Source organism: Ambystoma mexicanum, chromosome 5q, assembly GCF_040938575.1.
Source record: "Ambystoma mexicanum isolate Mex_15411 chromosome 5q, UKY_AmexF1_1, whole genome shotgun sequence".
Lineage (NCBI taxonomy): Eukaryota > Metazoa > Chordata > Amphibia > Caudata > Ambystomatidae > Ambystoma > Ambystoma mexicanum.
Genome location: NC_090933.1, coordinates 565,063,980 through 565,083,845, shown reverse-complemented (window position 1 = coordinate 565,083,845; position 19,866 = coordinate 565,063,980). Strand labels below are relative to the sequence as shown.

Below are 19,866 nucleotides of genomic sequence, written 5' to 3'. Positions count from 1 at the left end.
GTGGCGTCACTGATGCCACCAAAGCTTTTGATTCTGTGAGGTGGGAATGGCTATATGCTACCATGGCAAAGATGGAAATAGGCTCTGTATTTCTGAAATGGACCCAGCTGGTTTATGCCAACCCCACTGCAAGGGTACGAACCAATAGAACCTTTTCCGCGAAATGGTCCCTACACAGAGGCACCCGTCAGGGTTGCCCCATATCCCTCCATGTTGTACATCATTGCCACTGAGCCTGTAGCAGCCTACCCGAGACAGGAATATGGAGATGGGGGCATTAATATAGATGGGACGACTCCCCTCGTCTCTATGTACGCGGATGACACCCTCTTGTATTTACAGGACCCTGAACACCTCCTACCCTACATTCTTGAAACCCTGGACAGCTTTCACAAGCACACCGGGATCCAGATTAATAAGAGTAAATCTTGCCTCTACCCCCTAGCTGCACTACACAGTGAATATTATGGATCTCTCCCTCCCCTAGATCTCGAATGGCAGGCGACATCGTTCAAATATTTGGGGATAACTATACATCGAAACCCCAGCACGGAACATATTCTTAACACTGTAAGGGCCAAAGTCTCTCTCTTAAAATCCATGGAGTTTTGGGGACAGCCCCTGCTTTCGGTGGCCCGGAGGGCGGGCCTCCTTAAAATGGTCGCCCTACCCCGCCTATTGCATAACTTCACTAACATTCCCTTCTACATCCCTCCCGCGTTCTTTAAAGACCTCAACAAGCTCTGTAGGGGCTTCCTCTGGCAGGGAGGCAGGCACAGGGTGGCATTGGAGACTCTCCAGAGACCATAAGAGAGTGGTGGGCTGAAGATCCCCAAGTTCGAACTCTATTTCCTTGCAAGCCAGTTGAGACACATTGTGCGGTGGATGGCCGAAGAAAGCACAACAGACACTCGCCTCCTCCAGCCGGCCCTCCTCCAGCTATTACTTAGGGATTTGCTGTGGACCAGGAAGAGTGCCCTCGAACATTGCCCTTACCTCGTTAAGCTGGGGATCCAACTCTGGAAAAGGGCCTGCAAACTGGTCGGGTCCGAGGATCCGTACTCCCCACAGATCCCCATTGCAGCACTCATGTCCAATCATTCCTGGGCGCAACTTGAGACCCGTACACAATGGGAGCCCTTCGGGGTGGCCACACTGGGGGACCTAATACAAGAACAGGCGGTTTTGGCCTTCCCGGACCTCTGCGATGCCACAGGCCTCCCGGCCGGGCAATTTCAGTTGCACAGAGCGGTCATACAGGCCTTGATTAGCAGATGGCCTGTCGCTATCGACCAGACTGATGAAAACGAATGTATCGAAACGATACTGAACGCTGCTTAGGAGGGCCACGAAACCTCACGTAGCTACGAGGCCCTACTATGGGGCTCCACCAAAGATGACCTCAAATGCCGGGACAAATGGGAGACCGAATTAAACCTGGTTTTTGAAGACAAAGCCGGGGGCGATATAACCCACTACCACAAACAAATCTCTCTCGAAACGCCCGCTTACAGCTCATCCAACTGTATGTTAAGAACAGAGCGTACCTCACCCCGGAAGCTATATCAAGATTTACCGGTGCGGGCACCCAATCATGTCCCAAATGCAATGAGCCCAAGGTTGGTATGACCCACATGTTCTGGGGATGCCCAGTGATCAGAGAATTCTGGACACAAGCGAAGGAAAGAGTGGCTGGTGCAGACATTGACATTAAAGTGGGCGAACTCTCGGCATGTATCCTGGGCGGGTATAGGCGCAGCAGGGAGAACAAACCCCTCAATAAGCTCAGAGACCTTATATATATAAACGGCCAAAAGGCGTACAGCCATTGGGTGAAAAAGCCCCAGAGGCCCGCTTATGCCTCTATGGTGGGGAGATCTTGCGAAGTGGATCACAGCCGAAACTGCAGCATGGGAGACGGCGATCCAAGTGCAGAGACTTGATTCTAGCGAGGAGCTACACCGTTGGGTGGCCTTAACAGTACCCCTGCTCCACCCAGAGTCGCAGGAGGGTGAGATAATCGGGGAAGGCGGCCCAGGCATGGACTCATGATGAACATAGAACTAACCGTGGTCTTGGAAGGGGAGGGGAGTTGGGGACTTTACCTTTTGATATGCTTGACCTATTACCACTGATGCCAGTTTTTGTTATCTTATGTTATGAAACTAATAAAATATATTTTTTAAAAAAAGAAAAAAGGGTTTTGGACTGACATAAGGCAGTTTCAATTTTCTGAGAAAAAAGGTGACTTTAGCCATTTTAACACTGGCCAGGTAGGTGGAAATGCAGAGTTTGTAAGAATCTCTAAGCACAGGATCGTAGTTTTTTCGCCATTTGCGTTGCGTTTGTTTAAGTTTCAGGTGGGCGGATTTAAGTTGTTCCGTGAACCAAGGTTGAGAAGGTAGCCTTCAACCTTGAACCAGTTTTAGTGGGGTGCAAACATCTGCAACATCCACAAGAGATTGAAAGAGTGATTTTAAGGATAGAGGCCTCAGAGGGGCACAATTAATAGCTATTTGGGCACTAAGTGCCTTAGTATCAACCGAGCGCCAAGAGTACAACAGAGTTTTTGTGGGGAGGAGCTTACAGGGGGGATTCACCAGTGTAAATGGGCAAGATACCAAGTGGTGGTCAGACCATGCCACTGGTTCAACAAGCCCAGGACATAAGAGACGTTAGATAGTACTAAATCAAGAGTGTTCCCATGAATAGGAGTGGGGCCTTGGATCAGTTGATGTAAGTGCAGATCAGATAAGCTATCAAAGAAGGAATTCATCTCATATGATCTTGGCAGATTAGAGTGCAGATTGAGATCACCAAGTACCACTAAATTAGTGTATTGTAAGCTCAGGTCAGCCACTAAGTCTACTAGACCTTTCTCGAAAGGCCCTATGGGTCCGGGAGGGCGGTATATGAGCAAGAAATGACTAATGCAGGAAGGTGCAATGACGCATCTAAAAAATAAAGCTTCCATATTAAGCTTGTGGGAGTATGATAACTGAGTAATGGTATACTTGTCACTGAAAATAACAGCAACCCCCCCCCCCCCCCACACTTTTGGGGGGTTGGCGATCATGATGAATAATGTGGTAGGCGAGGGGGTGGCTTGTACCAATGCAGGCACCGAACTTGGCGCCAGCCAGGCTTCTGTTAGGCAAAGAAGAGCAGGTTGCCTGCTGGATAGTAGGTCCCAAATTTCACCAGTGTGGGCTGGGAGAGACCTGGTATTCAGTAGAAGTAAAGTGGGAGTTCCCATGATAGACTCCTTGCTGTTAGTAGTGGTGGTGGGGGCAGGGGCAGTAGTAGGAGGAGGGTGATTCCATCCAGCTGGCCAGATTGTATCTGATGGGGTGAGGGAGAGCAGAAGGCTCCTATCAGGCAGTCCCTCCAGTCCCCTCCCGGCACAGACGGGCACAGATGGGCTTGCCTTAAGTGCGCCTTCTGCGCGCTGGCGGACAGCCGGCTGCATCCACCCGCTGTGCGGGCAGTCGATCCTGCACATATGTGCAAGGATCGGGCCAAAACTGAGGCAGGGGGCTGGAGCAATGGGCCTAGAAAGAGGACTGAAAATTAGTCGAGGCCCGATGCACACACCCCTAAGCTGCCGTGGTCGTGCTGCCAAAGGACAGTCGTATGCAAGTACCTCAGTGGTACTGCACCTTGGGTGTTGGTTTTTCAATTGGTTTTTGGAACACTTTAATAAAGTTAGTTTTCCCTATATTCTCTTCAGGTCAGCATTTTTACTGGTTGGTCCTGAAGAACTGTAAGTATTATTAAGACACAGTACTTAAATTTGTAAAACATTAAACAGCTAGGGCAGTGAAAGTCTTTCTTTATACACAGTTTCTGTTGCACGCTGTAGAAGACGTGCTTAAATTATCCACAGTACACGTTGAAACCGGTCAGTGATTTCCCTATTACTATTGAGGACTTACTCAATATAGAGGTCTCTTGTTTTTCTCAAAAAATCACTTGCAACCCCATAAGAGAATTATGTGTATGCTTAGTGTTGTATAAGTTGGATTCATCATTAGATTTCTTTAACTTGAATCAATTATTATTTTTGATTTGGTTGTAATGTTTATGTATATTTGTTTCTGTCAATGTAAACATTTGTGGTCATTATCATGGTCGTTTATGATGACCCGTTCATGTTCACACATGTATTTAATATTTGATGAGGTTTTTTCTGTTTAAAAAAGTGTTAATTCTGTGCCATATTGTCTATGCAATTAACTCATGCATATATTCATTATTATTGAAATAGTTTTGTAGACTTTTTTGTGCTTTACACTTGTTCCTAGGAATATATTTTCATATAAATGAAGTGGCGTTTGACCTTATCAAATGAACTAACAATGAGAACCAAAATGCTAGAGGTGTTTGTAACCAATACTAGAGGGGACCACTTTCCAGGGATCCTCAGAAAGCTGATGGTGACAGGCTTCCTTCGTGCTACAATAGCTGTGGCTAGTTTGAAAATGATAATGTCTGCACAGTAGTTAGAGATTCCTGAGGACTGGCAGCATGACTTGAGTCAAATGGGGCAGCAGAGAAATAAAGGGGAGAGGAAAACTAAAGAGGAGAGGGGAAGGAACTCAGTATGAGGTACAAAGTTAATATATGAGGGCTTTAAGGAGCTAAGTACCAGAGTGAAAACATAATGGGAGACAACTGAGCAATATTTCCTGATATAGTAGCAGAATAACCGGGAAATCCAGGTGCTGTTGCTCCTGCTATGTTTTTTTCTTAACCAGATGCAAAGCAGTGGCTGATACCAGTGGACCCTCTTTGTAGGCCTGGTTCCGAAAGTAAGGTGCTACAGGGCATATACCTTTTGATGTGCATACCCTGAACTTCTGGTTTAGTGCTACTTATCTTGCATGTCTGGGGCAGTTAAAATGGAGAATGCTGGCCACCCAGCTGGCCAGTGCCATCTTGGAATGCGGTCTTGGCACAGTCACTCACTGCTACCTGACTGTTACTTCCATCTGGATACCCGCCTAGATGCTTGCCCTCAACCCTACCCCTATGTCATGTTCTTATAATTTGCACCAAGTCACAGATTCCCAACGTCAATGCCGAGGCGAGAGAGGGACGTGCATACCAGACCGGTGTTCTGCATTCGATTGAAGTCTCTGTCTTTCGAGAAGCGATACTGACTCTGTTCTTTCGGTCCTCACGAATGAGATGAGTAGTTCCATAAACGTAATGGGATCTGCACTGAAACAGAAAGTTGCTGATATTCTTTGCAGGCGAAAGCACGCTGTATGCCAGGATCTTACATTCAGTCTGTGTTCTCCCCCCCTCTTGTGTACACAAGGTGATGTGACTGCCGATCTTGGATGCACAGATGCCCACTTCTAAAGGAAACTTGACTACTGGTTAGCAATATACTCCTTTTTTTTTGCAAAGGATTTTGAACCGCCTGCCACCCGCATGCCCATTCTTTCTAGCAGGCCCTATTGGTGAGCACTTCAAAGGCCTTACTGGCTTCTCTGTAATGTCTCTGTTAATCTGAGTTTCAAGACATGGAGATGGAAAAAGTTTGTACTCCAGCAAGCTCACTGCCACTACAGTGCTTATCTCCACAAAAGAGTGCTTCACTGTTTCTGAAGTTCGACATACAGCAATCCCACATACACCTCTAAATACAAATATCCAGTGCAGTTTTAAGCAATAGACAACATCTGGCGAAGGCCTATGAATGAATGAACGGATCTTCTTGAAGCCATTCCTATACATACTATAAGAAAGCAGTCTCTAAAGCCAAAACATATGTTCTAAAGACATAAATATTCACTGTTTTGAATAAACCCAGGGAGTTATTTCAAATTATCCAGGACTTCTTGCACCATGGGGGAGGTCCGAGCCTACCAGAAAATCTGCAGTATCATGATTATTTACTTTTGTTCTGCAATTCTAGATGTTCAGAATAAGATAGACTGCATGTCTCCTCATGTGTTATAGACCACTTGACTGCAATCCTGCATTACACTTTCTCGTTTAATGACAGTTAAAATAAGCCTATACCCTTTGCTTACGTCCCTTTGGCCCACTTCCTGCCCAATTGATTCTATCCCTGCTGTCGCAACCAAAACACATTTTAGGGATAGTGCGACGGGTCGCCACATTGGTTAGCCTTTCTTTAGCATCTGGTGTTGTGCTCTTACTTTAAAAAAAGCCACCTTTACTCCCTTGCCCTTCACCCATCTGCCCTCTCCAATGTCTTCCCTTTAGTTGGGCTTCCCTGGATTTCCAAAGTCCTGAGGAAAACTGCTGATAGTTTACTCTTAATGTGTCTGGTGGCCCTCAAAGAAAGAAACATGTAATGTCTATTTTGTACGTTTTGGAACGGATATCTAAGCCATAAAAGTCAAAATCTATGCTGATATGATCAGTGTGACAATACGGATGTAAATATAAAAATTGACTGTATGTGAACATGTCAAATTTGATTAGGGCTTGTGTATTAAATATGCAATTTGTTTCTATCCTAGGGATTTTTAGCCAATCAGAAGAGAGCGGAAAACTTGAAAGATCCTTCTGTTCTTCCTGATTTGTGTCTAAGTCATGCAAATCAGTTGATGATCATGTTAACCAACCACAGGAAGCTTTTGGATATAAAACAGAAATGCACCACTGCCAAACAAGAGCTTGCAAATAACCTACAAGTCAGGTTAAAGTAAGTTTTACTCCGTTGCATGTTTTATTTTCTGTAAGGGAGGCACTATTAGTATTTTTGTTAATGGTGGGTTTAACCCTTAAATGAAAAGCAACTCGGTATACACGCAAAGAAAATGCTTTTTTGCACTGTGAGAATCCTGAGGGCCTTCTCACTCCTATTCCCCTTGGATCCTCTATACAGGTGGCCAAGGAAAGGCCATCGCTTTTGGAGTCTGGCCCTGGGGATGGAGAAGCGAGGGAGGATCACCTGGGTGGAGGATTTCTGGGCATTGGGAGGAAGATGCTTTCAGGTGTCCCATTTCTTTTCCACATGTTGCATTAACCCAGGAAAGACAGGAAATATTATAAGCCTAGACGTATTAGGAGGAGGAAAAGGAGTGAGGATCACCTGGGAGGAGGGTCTTTGAAGATTGGGAGTGGGATGCCCTTAGGCGAGACATGGTATCCCCCTTTCCCTAGTGACAATCTTACCCTCCCCCAACTTTTATGGGCTGTTAGAAGCCAGTTTCCCTCATTATTCCACACATAACACCTAAAAGTAATGATACGAAGAAGAGACAACTGAGAGTAGCAAAGTTTACCTCCATTCACCACTTAGGCACTGAGACGAGGAAGCTGCATCCCAAACACTCACTGGGAAGGTCAGGCATGTCTGCCTATGGTCAGGTAGATTCAATTGACCAAGCACACCTGCAGCCTGTTAGAAGGGTGCAGGCATATATAATGAGAGGCGAGAGGCAGAGAGAAGAAAACCACCGAGAACCCTGCTGGAGAAGACTGCAGGAAAGGCTGCAGAGAGCACAGCAAATAAACTCTAGAAGAACTCATGAGGAGAACTTTCCAGGAGAAGCAGGGGACCCGCTCTTCATGGGAGAAGCTGTGGTGTGTCTGGATGCTAAACCAGGATGCCGGCAGACCCGAAATGCAGAGGACGCTTTCCGAATCCGTGAGGAACAGTCAGGGCGAACAGGGTTCACATTGGCAGTGTTCCCTGCCCCAGAAGCGGAACAGACACAGCAGCAGAAGCCGGCGGGAACAGGAGCAGGTCTCTGGTGAGTGTCAAAGGGACACTCAAGCACAGGGGAGCGTCAAACAGGACTGCATGTAAGTGCCCATCCATATACTGAATACCGAACAACATGAAAACTTAACATTGCAAGAAATACTGGTATACTGAATACAGACCGATATGAAACCTTCAGCCTGAAATAAAACAAATGCCTATTTAATACCGCATTACAGGGAAACCTCCCATTGAAACAAATAAGCAACATAGGAACAGTTTTGAACTCTGAACTGAAACTTAAATCATGGAAAACCTATGTTGCACAACGAATTACATCTAAACTTACAGTTGACTACATTAAAAGCTAAAGAAAGCTTGAATAGTGAACTTTAATGAGTGAATGCAGTGTGGCAAGGCAATAGCTTGGCAAAGGGGGTGTGATACATGGTTGCAGGGCCACAAAGCAATGAAGGAGAAAACAAAGAAATCTAAGATTGCACCCTAAAGCCAGGAGGCCAATACAGAACAGTCGAGTAGGGGCGACTTAGCGCACAGGAGCAAGTGCCAAGGAACTTGTGTGTGGGCTGAGAAGTCCAGGGACCCTGTTTGCGTGATCTGCAATGGGTGGACCTTGTGGTCTGATAACTGTGCCTAGACCAGAGGACCCTGAATGGTGAAAGCTAAGGACACCTCGAAACAAGCCCCACGAGAGACCAGGGATCCTGGTTGCGTGACCTGTGATGGGTGGACCGTGTGGTCTGACAACTGCGCCTAGACCAGGGAACCCTAAAATGTTGAAAGCTAGACATCACAAGACAAGCTCAACAAAAGCACTGCAACACTTTTGAACTATACTTGTCGTCTTGGGAACAGAGCTCTGAGGCCCTTTTCGTTTTGGATTGTACTACTTAGAACTTGGGGAAGGGAACCCCAAGGATTGGTCACAGACTATACTGGAACTGGAAAAGGTAACCTTTGAGACATGTTCTTTCATGAAACTTTCTTATGTTTGGCGAAAGGGAAGCTGAGGGAAAGCTGAGAGCTGGAAGAAGCTCAGAACTTTGAGTTAAACACTGTTTCTTTTGAGTTTGACATCTGTACACCTTGGTTTACTATAGTTGTGAGGGCAACATAGGTTTTGGACACAGACAGACTTTTAAGTTGAGCTCTTTGATACAGACTTTCCTTAGTTTCATTCAGATAGGGAAAACTTACATTAGTATATGGCAAGTTAGGCCTTCAACCATCTTGACATTTCAATTAAATACACATCATTTGTTTAAACTTGAAGTCTGTTGTCTGTGTCGTACTTCATGATGCCTTCACAGCACGTTTTCCCAAATCCTCCCCATACTGATAAGAATTTCCCCCAAAAGGTGGGAACTCCAAACAAAAGTACCTCTGCAGGGTTCCCACACTGTGGGTTATCTTTATTCTACTAGACTGGTATCCGTATTCTTATCCGTGGGTTCCGTATTCTGCTCCCTGTGGACAATTTTTAAGACTGCGGACTGCCTGCTTATTCTGTGCTACCAAAAGTAGGTTCATCCTATAATCTATAGACCTTGATGATGCCATGAAGGCAACCATGTTTTTCGTGGCAGGCTCCATTTCTGTGCAAAAGGCAGAGAATTCTGAGCAGTCCCAGGTTCCCATGCCTTTCACTGCATGGATGCCATCACTTCCTTTGCAAACATGCATCTGAAATCATTGGAGTAATATTCCTACTTTGTTTATTTTTTTAAAGTACACAAGCACATGTTAAGTTGTCACTTAAGACATTTGTTTACATTTTTCAAATTGACTTTTTAAAATCCCTTGTTAGTAAGTGCTTTGGCCCTCTATGAACTTTTCAAAATGTGTTGTTGTGGTGATATTTTGGGTTTACTCCTAATATGCTATTAAAATGTATAGCAAATTGTCAGAAATTATTCTTTTGCCAATTGGCATCAAATGTTTTATTTCCCCTTTGTCAGATTTTCACTTAAAACCGTGAATTATACAAGTTGCAGTGATGAAAATAGAAATGTAAACGAAACATAGTACTGAAGTGCATAGGATTATTTATTTCTTTGTTAAACTGTTTATCAAACTCTGTTAATACTTATGCTGTACAAAATAGAACATTTATCTTTGAGACCCCTGACACAAGTACATCGGGCACATACTGATACTTTTTTAAGCATTAATATTGAGTTTCCAGCATTGACTGTTCTGTGGTAAGATCAGCAATAACCAGTCATATATACAAGGCGAGGACAGTCTGTATTGTTCAGCAGTAGTCAGAAGGGATTGTTGCTTCTCTCTCAATGAGGGCCCATTCTTCATGAAACGGAGAAATAAAGACCCCACCCCCACACATCTGCTACCCCTAAAGAAAAAATATATTTGAAAATGAAGCCCTTAGGTCACCAAGTAATTAATTACAACACCTGTCGTGAAAAATGGTTGTCTGTTTCACTCAAATTGTGTATTGTAAGAAACCATATGGTGCACTAATTATGTACTGTAATGTTATTTGCTCAGTCGGCCTTCAAGCTTTGTGTTGGTCACTGTATGTATGCAGTTGGTGCTCAGCCATTTCGTTGGCCTATGAGTTTTTAGCTGTTATACAACATTGTTGTTCACAATGATCGCATTGTAAGGGGGCTCAGTAGTATACAAGAAGTATGTGTGCTGAGATAAAACCGAGCAATAAGAGTGCTCTGAAATTCTCTGAATTTGTTGGTACAGCTGTAATAATGCACTGTTTTGGGTAATAAGTATCTGATTTTTCTGCCCCCGACGTCATCCCTGCGAGAACAACTTAGCGAAAAGTTAGTTTTGCAAGTAGTGCCTCTGGTGATCAAATTTATCTGGATGATTCCCTTTCTTTTTGCATGTGTTTTGGTGTTGCATTTGCAGTAACCCGCCTCTTGCCCCTGCTTCCATCCCCAGCTTTTAAAATAATTTTTATGGCGGCGACCATCCTGCCCAGTGGCAGTGTCAATATTTAGCGGCCTTCGGGTATTGTGTGTAGGAGCTGTACTTCTTCGCCCTGGCCCCTTTTGTCCATACTTTTGTAACATTCTGCCCTCTGTGGTTTGGACCAGAGCATGGCATACCAAAACAGTATAGTCCTTTTTGTTTTGCATCAAGCCTGGCGCATGCATGATATCTGCCTGTCTTCCAAAGTCCTGCCCCCAGATATTCCATCTCAGTTCCTTTCTCTGCTGGTCCGGAGTGGATGTGTGCATCACCCCAATGTCTGTTTTTCACGTTTTTGTTCCCCTTTCTTCTACTTAATTAATTTTCCCCTCTACTTTGGAACCACAAATCCCTTAGTCTATGCTGGGGCAGAAGAGGCTTTCTGTGTGCACATTGTGTCACTGCCATTTCATGGTCACAATCCTCATGCGGTCTGCTTTGTGTGCTGAGGTCCTGACCATCGTTGACAAACATGTCTCTTGTGAAGCGCTGTTTGTTGGCATGCTCAGTATGCGACTCCTTAAGTTGGAAAAAGTCTTCAAGGTTCGAGCTCTTTTATTTTCACACTTTTATTGATGCAAAGAAGTACAGAAAGGTGAGTGAATTGATTCTTGAGGTACATGGTTCAGAGACCTCTTTCTGGGACTTTTTGACTCTTGAGGTTCCCCGTCCTGGGGATAATACTGGATACAAGTCTGAGGTTCCCTGTTGAGGGGCTGTATCAACTTGCTTCCCAGAAATGTTCCCAGATCAAGGGCTAACACCATGTGACGCAAGAACAACTGCCCCTGTGGGTTCCAGATTTGAGACCATTGACAAAACAAATCATTTTAAAGGATTTTCATTAAAATGAATACTTGGAAGGGTAACTGAAGGTATTAGGATGATTGCAGTACTTAACAAAATAAGATGCCAGGATGGTAGCTCTAGGTGTCTGGGTATAACGCGAGCCAGTAGACAGTGAGGTACTTAACAAAGGGTTCCATGGAAATGGGGACGTGCTCCAAAAGGGTTCACTAACTGGGTGCTCAATAATCAAAGTCCAATGAATGCCACAGTCATTTTGTAAGTGCAAACCAAAAGGTTTGGGAAGGTAATCTGGTCTTCTGACCCTCTCCGTGCGCTTTGTGCTGTCCCAGGCCATCTAACCAATTATCCTAAACTGGGCAGGCAGATGTTTCCCCGGCTCTCTTGAGTGTGCAGAGTCGTAAGGTTCTTCATCTGGCTTGCTTCCTGTGTAGTGCTGGACGTGTTCTACCATACTGGGTTTCAGATTGGCACTTATGGACAGCTGTGGTGTGTTCTGGTGGGTTTCAACAGAGAATCCTAGCCCCTCACTCATCCATCCTCTTCTTCTCTCTGTGCTCTTTCGCAAGTCTTCCTTCATCCTGGCTATACCTGTGATAACGTCCTTTCTCCCTGATTTAGTAGCACTGTTGCATACCTCCACCCTCCTCTAGAACTTAAATTGGAGCAAGCTGTTGATCTGGAACCCGCCTAATCTCTCTAAGCTGTTATTGTCTTTCTTTCCTTGGCTTATCTGGCTCTGTCCTCCTCTCTAACCAATCTCTCTTACTTACTCTCTTGATGGTATCTCTTTTCCTCCTGTCCCAAACCAGACCCATCTTTTGATGCTAACCACGTTTCTTAGCTCTTTTCTCTCTGTGTCCTCTCTCCCACAATCCCTCAGACGTTCTACCCTCCCTCTTACACCCCTATTTCTCTCTGCCTTGATTTCCCTCTTGATCTCAGTTTTCTTTCTCTGTCTCTATCTGTGTGCTCCCTTGTCAGGATCTCCCTCATTGCTCACTTCCCAAGGGGATAGCCCTCCCTTTCTTTTCAAAGGTGCAGTCTCTCTTCTTACACTCCAACAATGTCCCTCCTCCTCCAGTAACAGTCTCTCTAATTTCACATATGTATCTCCATTCTCTAAGAGCATTTCTCTCTCTCCACGCTCCCAGTATCACCCAGTTGCCCTACAACAATATCTCCCTTCTCTGTACTCCATGACTCTTCCGTCCTACTGTTGAGATATTTGCTTATTTGGATATTACCTCAAGCAGATGTGACATGTCAATTTCATGCTCCCACTTATATAGTCCGAACACCACCATTCAGGGTAATGGACAGACTGTGAAGTGGTCAAAAATCAAAATGTCTCTCACTGTTATAAGTTCACAAAGGCATTGTGGTGAATTGCAGGTATTAGTCCCTTCTCCCCAAGAGGGAGCCTTTCCCTGTGGGGCTAGGGAGGTGAACCTGCTCTGCAAGCCCATGGAGGGAAGAGGGACATCACCGGGATAGACTCCCCCTTTAGGCACAAGGACTCCCGTTCCTGTGAGGAACTCCCCAAACCACCTACCATAGCCACCTACATGGGGCTGTCTGCTATAAACAGTAGTGTGGTGTCTTTACATTTGGCTGAAGGCAATGTAACAAGAAACGAGATATGTTTCTGAGGTTCCATGTGTCAATATCCCCTGCAAAAATATCACCATATTTTTGCAGGGGTATTAAGGCATGGAACCTAAGGGGGACACCCCCGCAACCCCATTATTATTTTTAAAGGAGAGGGGGACACCTCTGCAACCCCTGCTCCTCAAAACCCCAAAAATTATCCCCCTCAAAAATATCGCCTATGGCCACTCCAGACGACCATATACAGCAATATTTTTGGTGGGGATAATATATAGTGATGCCGTTTCTGATGCATGTGAATCTGCTTAGAATCACATGCGTGCATATATTCCGACATCTATTGGTAATCATGGGGAATTGCATTTTTTCTCTCCAAAGGTCGAAACGGTACATCGACCTGGCCGTGTCTGTAACATTATCCCTACTGTGACGTGTAGTGTACCCATGATTCCCCACGCGTCAAAGTCCCCCAGATTGCTGTTTCCGCCATACTAGTCGGTCGCATTCATGCAGAGCTTGTGACTATGAAATGTATTTCTAAATATTAATATTCCCATTATCTTGTCTTTGACGCACCCTTTCGATGTTCCTCGGCGGCCGTTTCCAGCTTATGCCCGAAGACTTGAAGCTTCGGTGGCTAGCTGTGGCCCTCCGCATTATGCTTTGGCCTATCACAGTAGTGTGAGTGGGAAGCCTTTCTTCTCCACATTCTCCTCCATTAGACAATGCCTGTTCCTATTCCTCCCTTTTCTTGCCCTTGTCTAGCTGCTATTTTTCTTCTATTAATAATGGAGATTAAATGTTTCTCTTCCTGTAATAGGAGGTTTCCTTGGAGGGACACTCACAAAGAGTGCACTAACTGTTTACCTCGTAGCCACGACTACAAGCCTGTTTAAGCCTAAAACACTTTAAGAACGGCACACGATGTGGTAGGCGGCCTACGCCATGCAGGCCGAATCCCATTTCCCCCACCGGCGCTGTCACATCAGACAAAGAACCCTCCAGCAGTCAAGGCTCCATTTCGGAGGCCAAAGACATTGTTGCAGAGTCCTCCGACTCCAGCGTGCCCATCTCTAGCCCAACTAGGCTTACCGAACACACTACTATAGGGATATTTCCCACTGGCAACAGAGGCACACACGCTCACACCAATGCAAAGCACACAACCCCCCGGCATCCACTGACAGTACCGTCGAAGAAGCCGACTGCACCTGCAGGACCGTCGAAACCTTTTTGGCAAAACCTCAGGAACCTTCTGGTTCTCGACCCACTGCGCATCCGCGTTTAGCGCATGGTTCAAAGTCTTTGATTTCCCTGGGAGTTCCCCCTAAATCTTCGACGGCTGTTTCTGACACGTCGAAAAACACGTCATCAGTTAAAACTCACCCTAAATTAAGGGAGAAGTTGTCCAAAACACCAAGACAGCCTGTTTCCCATGGTTCTGGCCCCCTGGGTCCTCAAGTTTTACGTTGAGGGTATGTCGAGCCTCCTTACAGGGTCACAAAGGTCCTGTTCAAGAGGAGGTTGTTTTTCCTCTCCCTGATACCCCAGCTGCAGGGACTTGGACTAGGGAAAGGTTTGAGGAGTGTATGGACAAGATGTCGGAGTTTATTGAATTCTCAAACGGGTTCCCTAGGAGACCGTTTCCCTTGATGAGGACCCTAGGCCCTTTAAGTAAACTGGACTTCAGCCCCCAATTTTTCACACAACGTATCCAGTACCTAAACTAACTGATCTTTTAGGGGATATATTTCAAGATGATCAATATGTTCAGGATGAAGAATTATATGATGTCCCAGACCAAGGAGACAACTCACAAGATCCTGCCTCCCAGGGTACATGCTTGATGTCACTGATGACCAGGAGACTTGACCCTCTACTCTTACTTTTTGTAGACGCCACACCTGTCGTGAAATGATTAGCTGCTCTTTAATATTACTCTTAAAAAGGCAGCAGATCATTTTTAAAATACTCACTCAAGAGGCCCTGCCCGACTGACTTTGTGGAGGATATCCACAAAGTGATAAAGCCATTCAGTCAGTCCCCCTTCTGAATTCTTTAAAGAAGTGTAACGCTCCTTCTTTACTCACACCTTCCCTGCGCATTGAGAAGTTGCTCAGGCCTGCTCATTCAGATCCCCTTTATATTCAGGGACACTGTTTCGGATTCACTGGTGGTAACCACAACCAGGAAGCGTGCAGAGGCTCCTCCAGACATGGAGTGCAAAAAATGATATGCCTTGGGCAAAAGGATTACGTGTCCTGCTGCCTATAGAGCCCGCATTGCGAATAACACCACCTTGCTTCCCAGCTTTAGTGATATCCAGTGGGGTCTTGTGCAGGATGGACTGGAGAGTGTTCCTGACCCAGCCAAGTCACTGCTTATTGCTATTGTTCAGGAATGACATCAAGTCACCCAAACTATTTAAAATAACACTTTGGACTTTGCCATGACAGCTGGCAGAGTGTTAGCTGAAGGAACTCCACGCTTGGTTAAAGAACTCTTGTTTCAAACCTGAGACGCTGGCCTCCCTTATCAAAAAGCTGGTAAGAATCTATTTTGTTTGGGAAAGCGATTGACAAACACTTGAAACGGCAAAGAAAGAACACAAGACTCAAGTCTTTGGACCAAATTTCCAGCAAGCTGTACATGCAGATTTAAGTTAACACCCGCTGCTCCTTTCAAGAGCAATCTTTTTCCAGACCCACAAAGGCCTCTTAGGGCACAGGAGGCTCGCCCTGGTGCTCCCATCAAGGATCGGCCAGCACCTATCAAGCTCCTCAACAACGGGGATTCTGCGTGGCAACGGAAGGTGTAGGAATGCAGCCGCAAGAGGCTCCCCTGCCAACAAATGACGCTGCAGTCTGGGTCCCCTCCCCTGCATCTCCAGTAGGAGGTCAGGTAACATACTTTGCCTACGCATGGGAAGTGATTACTTCAGGCAAGTGGGTGCTCAAGACAGTGGTCGAGGGGTACTGTATCGGGTCTGTCCAGACACCTTAGTGCCACCCGCCAAAGACCAGAAGACGGTCTCCTTATTCTTCAAGCATAAGTGCAGGCCCTGCTGCAAAAGGGAGTGATACAACTCGTTCCAAATCATCAGTTAAATAAGGTTATCTATTCAATATACTTCCTTGTACCCAAAAAGGATTGAACCATGCGCCCTGTATTAGATCTGCATCCTGCAAACAAGTATGTCAAGCCACAAAGTTTCCGTATGACAACTCTGCAGAAGGTAATTCCACAGCTGAAGCACAGGGATTGCCTGGCCACCTTGGATATGAACGATGCATACTTTCATATTTCAATGTTGCCAGCGCACAGAAATTACTGACGATTCAAGATGGAGGACACTTACTATCAATTCAAAGTACTCCCCTTCGGCATTGCCTCAGCCCCTGAGGTTGTTGGCGGCTGGCAGCTGTTAGGAGCGTTTTTTTATTGTTATTTTTTTTTCCGACCTGCACGCCATAGTTACTTATGGAATGACTTTCTTTTTGCACTGTTTTGAATCCTCTCCTGACTTTTTGAATTGAAGTAAATCCTTCGGTTTCACTTCCTTCACCTTTTGCTCACGTGTTAGGGGAAATTCATCAGTCCTTCAGACTTTTTATTCTTATATTTTTAACATTGCACACAGCATCTTGCAATAGAGTGCAATGGGTAGTGTTGTAACATAGAATTTGGGGGCCCCCTGCAAGCCATGCTGAGGGGGCCCCCCCAACTCGGCAATAAATCACAGTCGCGCCACACTCTGAGCCGGCCTAGGTTACCACACTTGTGCAATACGCATTAACGTGCTGCTGAAGGGATATGCCGCACACTGCACTAGGAGAAAGATATGAATATGTGTTTTAATGCAATATACAGCACACTTTCTGAGAAAAATTGTCTAAAAGCCATAATGTTTGCAATAGTTTTGTAGGTTAACACCAATCCAATACATGCAAGTCACCAACAGTGCACCGGAACATTAATGCTTTGCTGTTAAGAAGGCCATGCCATAATGAAAACATGTCCAACTGGCTGCACAATGTAGACCAGTGTAGACACGTAATAACATTATAGTAAAGCATGCCAGTCCACATTTAGACATACTAGACTGGTTGCACCAAAATGCCAGTCGAAGCAGTAGCACTCATCAAGAAGAGAACACACATTCAAGCCTGCGTCTCTGCCGCCTGTAACAACACGGCCAAACTCTTAAAATCTGCAAGGAACTGGCCAATCCTGGTGAAGGTCTCTACCTTTCCTGTTCCCTCAACAGGCCCTCTGTACGGCATTGGCCTCTCACTTGTCTGCTAAAACCCAGGACCTCCTGTCCTCTAGCTCCTCTTGCTATCCCTGCTTGCTATCCCTCTCTCGGCCCCCCTTTTACCATCTCTCCCTCTCCTCCTCCTTTCTCCTCTTCCTCTCGGATAACACCTGACAAGGTTTCTAGACAAGTCCTATATATGAAAGTGTTGTCCAAACAGGTGCTCCCCTCCTCCTCCAGATCCATCAAGGAACATGTTGACGCCCTCGTTCCAGCCTTGGCAGATTTCACTCTTTCGCCACTTGAACGTTCCCCTCTCCCCTTAAGCACTCCTTTGGGCACCCACTCCTCAAGCCGTCAGCCAATCCTACCTGCCCGCCAAACTATCGCCAAATCTCCATCACCCTTTTCCTGGGCAAACTCTTGGAAAAGCTTTGCCAACTGCCAGTTTACTGCCCACACTGAATCTGTTGGTTGTCTCCATGACATCAGTCTGGCTTCAGAGCTGCCAGAGGAACGGAAACTGCTCTCTGAACACCTTTGAAGATCTGGTTCCTTGATTCCAGCATTCCTTTTGTCCTCATCCTCCTTGATCTTTCCTCTGCTTTTGGCACGGTCAACCACGCCATCCTTATCAATCGTCTCCGTGAGTACCTGGGCATCATGGATCAGGCCCCGGAGTGGCTGACCTCCTTCCTTTTGGACCGCCCCTCCCAGTTCCAACTTGGTCCCTTTTATTTTCTTCCTCTCCCTCTAGCTCTCTCTCTCCCCTTCGCCCCTCCCACCATCCCCCGTGGCTCTCACCCTGGTTTTTCAACCTCTACTTGGCCCCTTCCCCACATCTGATCTTTACCTTCTCCTCTAACTTTCAGTGTTATGCGGATGACACTCAGTTTTCCTTCAGGCACCCCCAGCCTCCTCTCCTTTCTCGCTGATTCCTGACTGTCTATCTGCGATTCAGGATTGGTGCGCTTCCAACAATCTCTGCCTTAATGGCAGTAAGACAGAGATCCTTCTCATTGGTACCCTTGCCCCCGCTTTCCCTCTTTCACTCTGAGCACCCGCCATGGGCCCTCTTCCTTTGCCTTCCTGTGAGGCAAAAATCCTTGGTATCTTCGTCTCCACGCTCTCCTTTCTCTCCTCACATCATGGACGTCGCCAAGAAGTCCCACTAGCAGCTACACCTCCTCAAAGGGACTCTTCCCTTTCTCACTTTCCCCCAGAAGCTCACTGACTGCAGAGCCCTGGTTCTCTCTAGGCTGGCTACTGCAACAGCCTCTTTCTCAATCTTTCTTCCTCTACTCTCCACAACTAATCCAGAACAGGAGTGCAAGACCTATCCTTGGCCTCAAGCCCAGGGACTGTATCTCTCCAGCCATGAAATCTCTCCACTGGCTCCCGGTGGCTGCAAGGATCAAGTTCAAGACTCTTTCCATTGTCCAGAAGGCTTTCTGGGGCCGAGACCTGCACTTCATCCAACACTCTCTTCCAAAATACATTTCTTCTTGAGCCCTTCGCTCAGCTACCTCCAAATCTCTAAGGGTTAGACGCTTCTCCAGGCAGAGAGTGGGGGGGATAGATCACTTTCCTCTGTAATGGCCTCCCTGCCCCTCTCAAATTTGAGCCGGACCACCTGAAGCTCTGAGAACCAGCTCAAAACCTTCCTCTTCTCTGCTTTCTCTTTCTCCCTCCCCTTCTGACCTACCTAACTGTCTTACCGAATGGTTGCTTGGCTACCCTCAGAGCCGCACTGAGCCCAGGCTCTTTCTTGATCAGTCACCCTTGTACTGCCGCTGGGACTTCCACCCACTTAGGGGCTGTAACTCTAACCCTACAGTCCCTTGTTCTCCTTGCACTACCCATAGCCGTACTGCCCTGGCTGCACTTACTCGGAGCATTGCTGCCCTGTTTCCCTCCCCTCTCCCTTGCACTTCACCCGTCCCTTTCCCCTTGCACTTCTCGTTCTCACGCTTGCACGATCTGAATGACGCAAAGCCTAGTAAGAATGTTAGTCTTGTTCTCCCTTGGTTTTCCCTCCCTTGTCTTGCCACGCCTAGAAACACTTGTGTACAGGCACGTTATAAATGACTTATATCATTTTATCACAGATGCCAGTACACAAGCACCCAAATGCCAGTTCTAGTCAGGTAATTACACTTAGCAGGACTGCTTTATCATAAATTGCAAGTTTAAAAAAAGTCATTACAAACTGAGGAATGACTAGACTGGCAGTACCAAAATGCCTCTCTAGCCACTTATACCACACATCATGCCTGTTTGGACTGGACATGGACGACCATTATATTTTATCGCACAATCCTGCCCCCACACATCCCCCTACCCCTACCCCAGCCTCCAACCTCCTACCCCAACCTCAAAAATCAACTCCTTGACCCAGAATTACCTCCATATCCCTCTTCCATGTCTCAGTGCTTACGTATGAGGCTTCTTGTCTCATAGGTAAGAACTGGGATGAGGAAGAGTGGGGACTAGGAGTAATGAAGATTACAGGTATCTAAGTCAGGCATTACCT

At 46.1% G+C, this 19,866-nt stretch overlaps 1 protein-coding gene across 3 annotated transcripts in view; it reads left to right on the top strand.

Moving 5' to 3' along the window:
- The window catches only part of RB1CC1 (RB1 inducible coiled-coil 1), a 1,537,866-nt gene that overhangs the window by 278,417 nt on the left and 1,239,583 nt on the right, over positions 1–19,866 (top strand). For all 3 annotated transcript variants that reach the window (XM_069621043.1, XM_069621041.1, XM_069621042.1), the window contains exon 8: positions 6,501–6,685. In XM_069621043.1, coding sequence (XP_069477144.1) covers positions 6,501–6,685 — 185 coding nt within the window. The remainder of the gene's footprint in view (positions 1–6,500; positions 6,686–19,866) is intronic.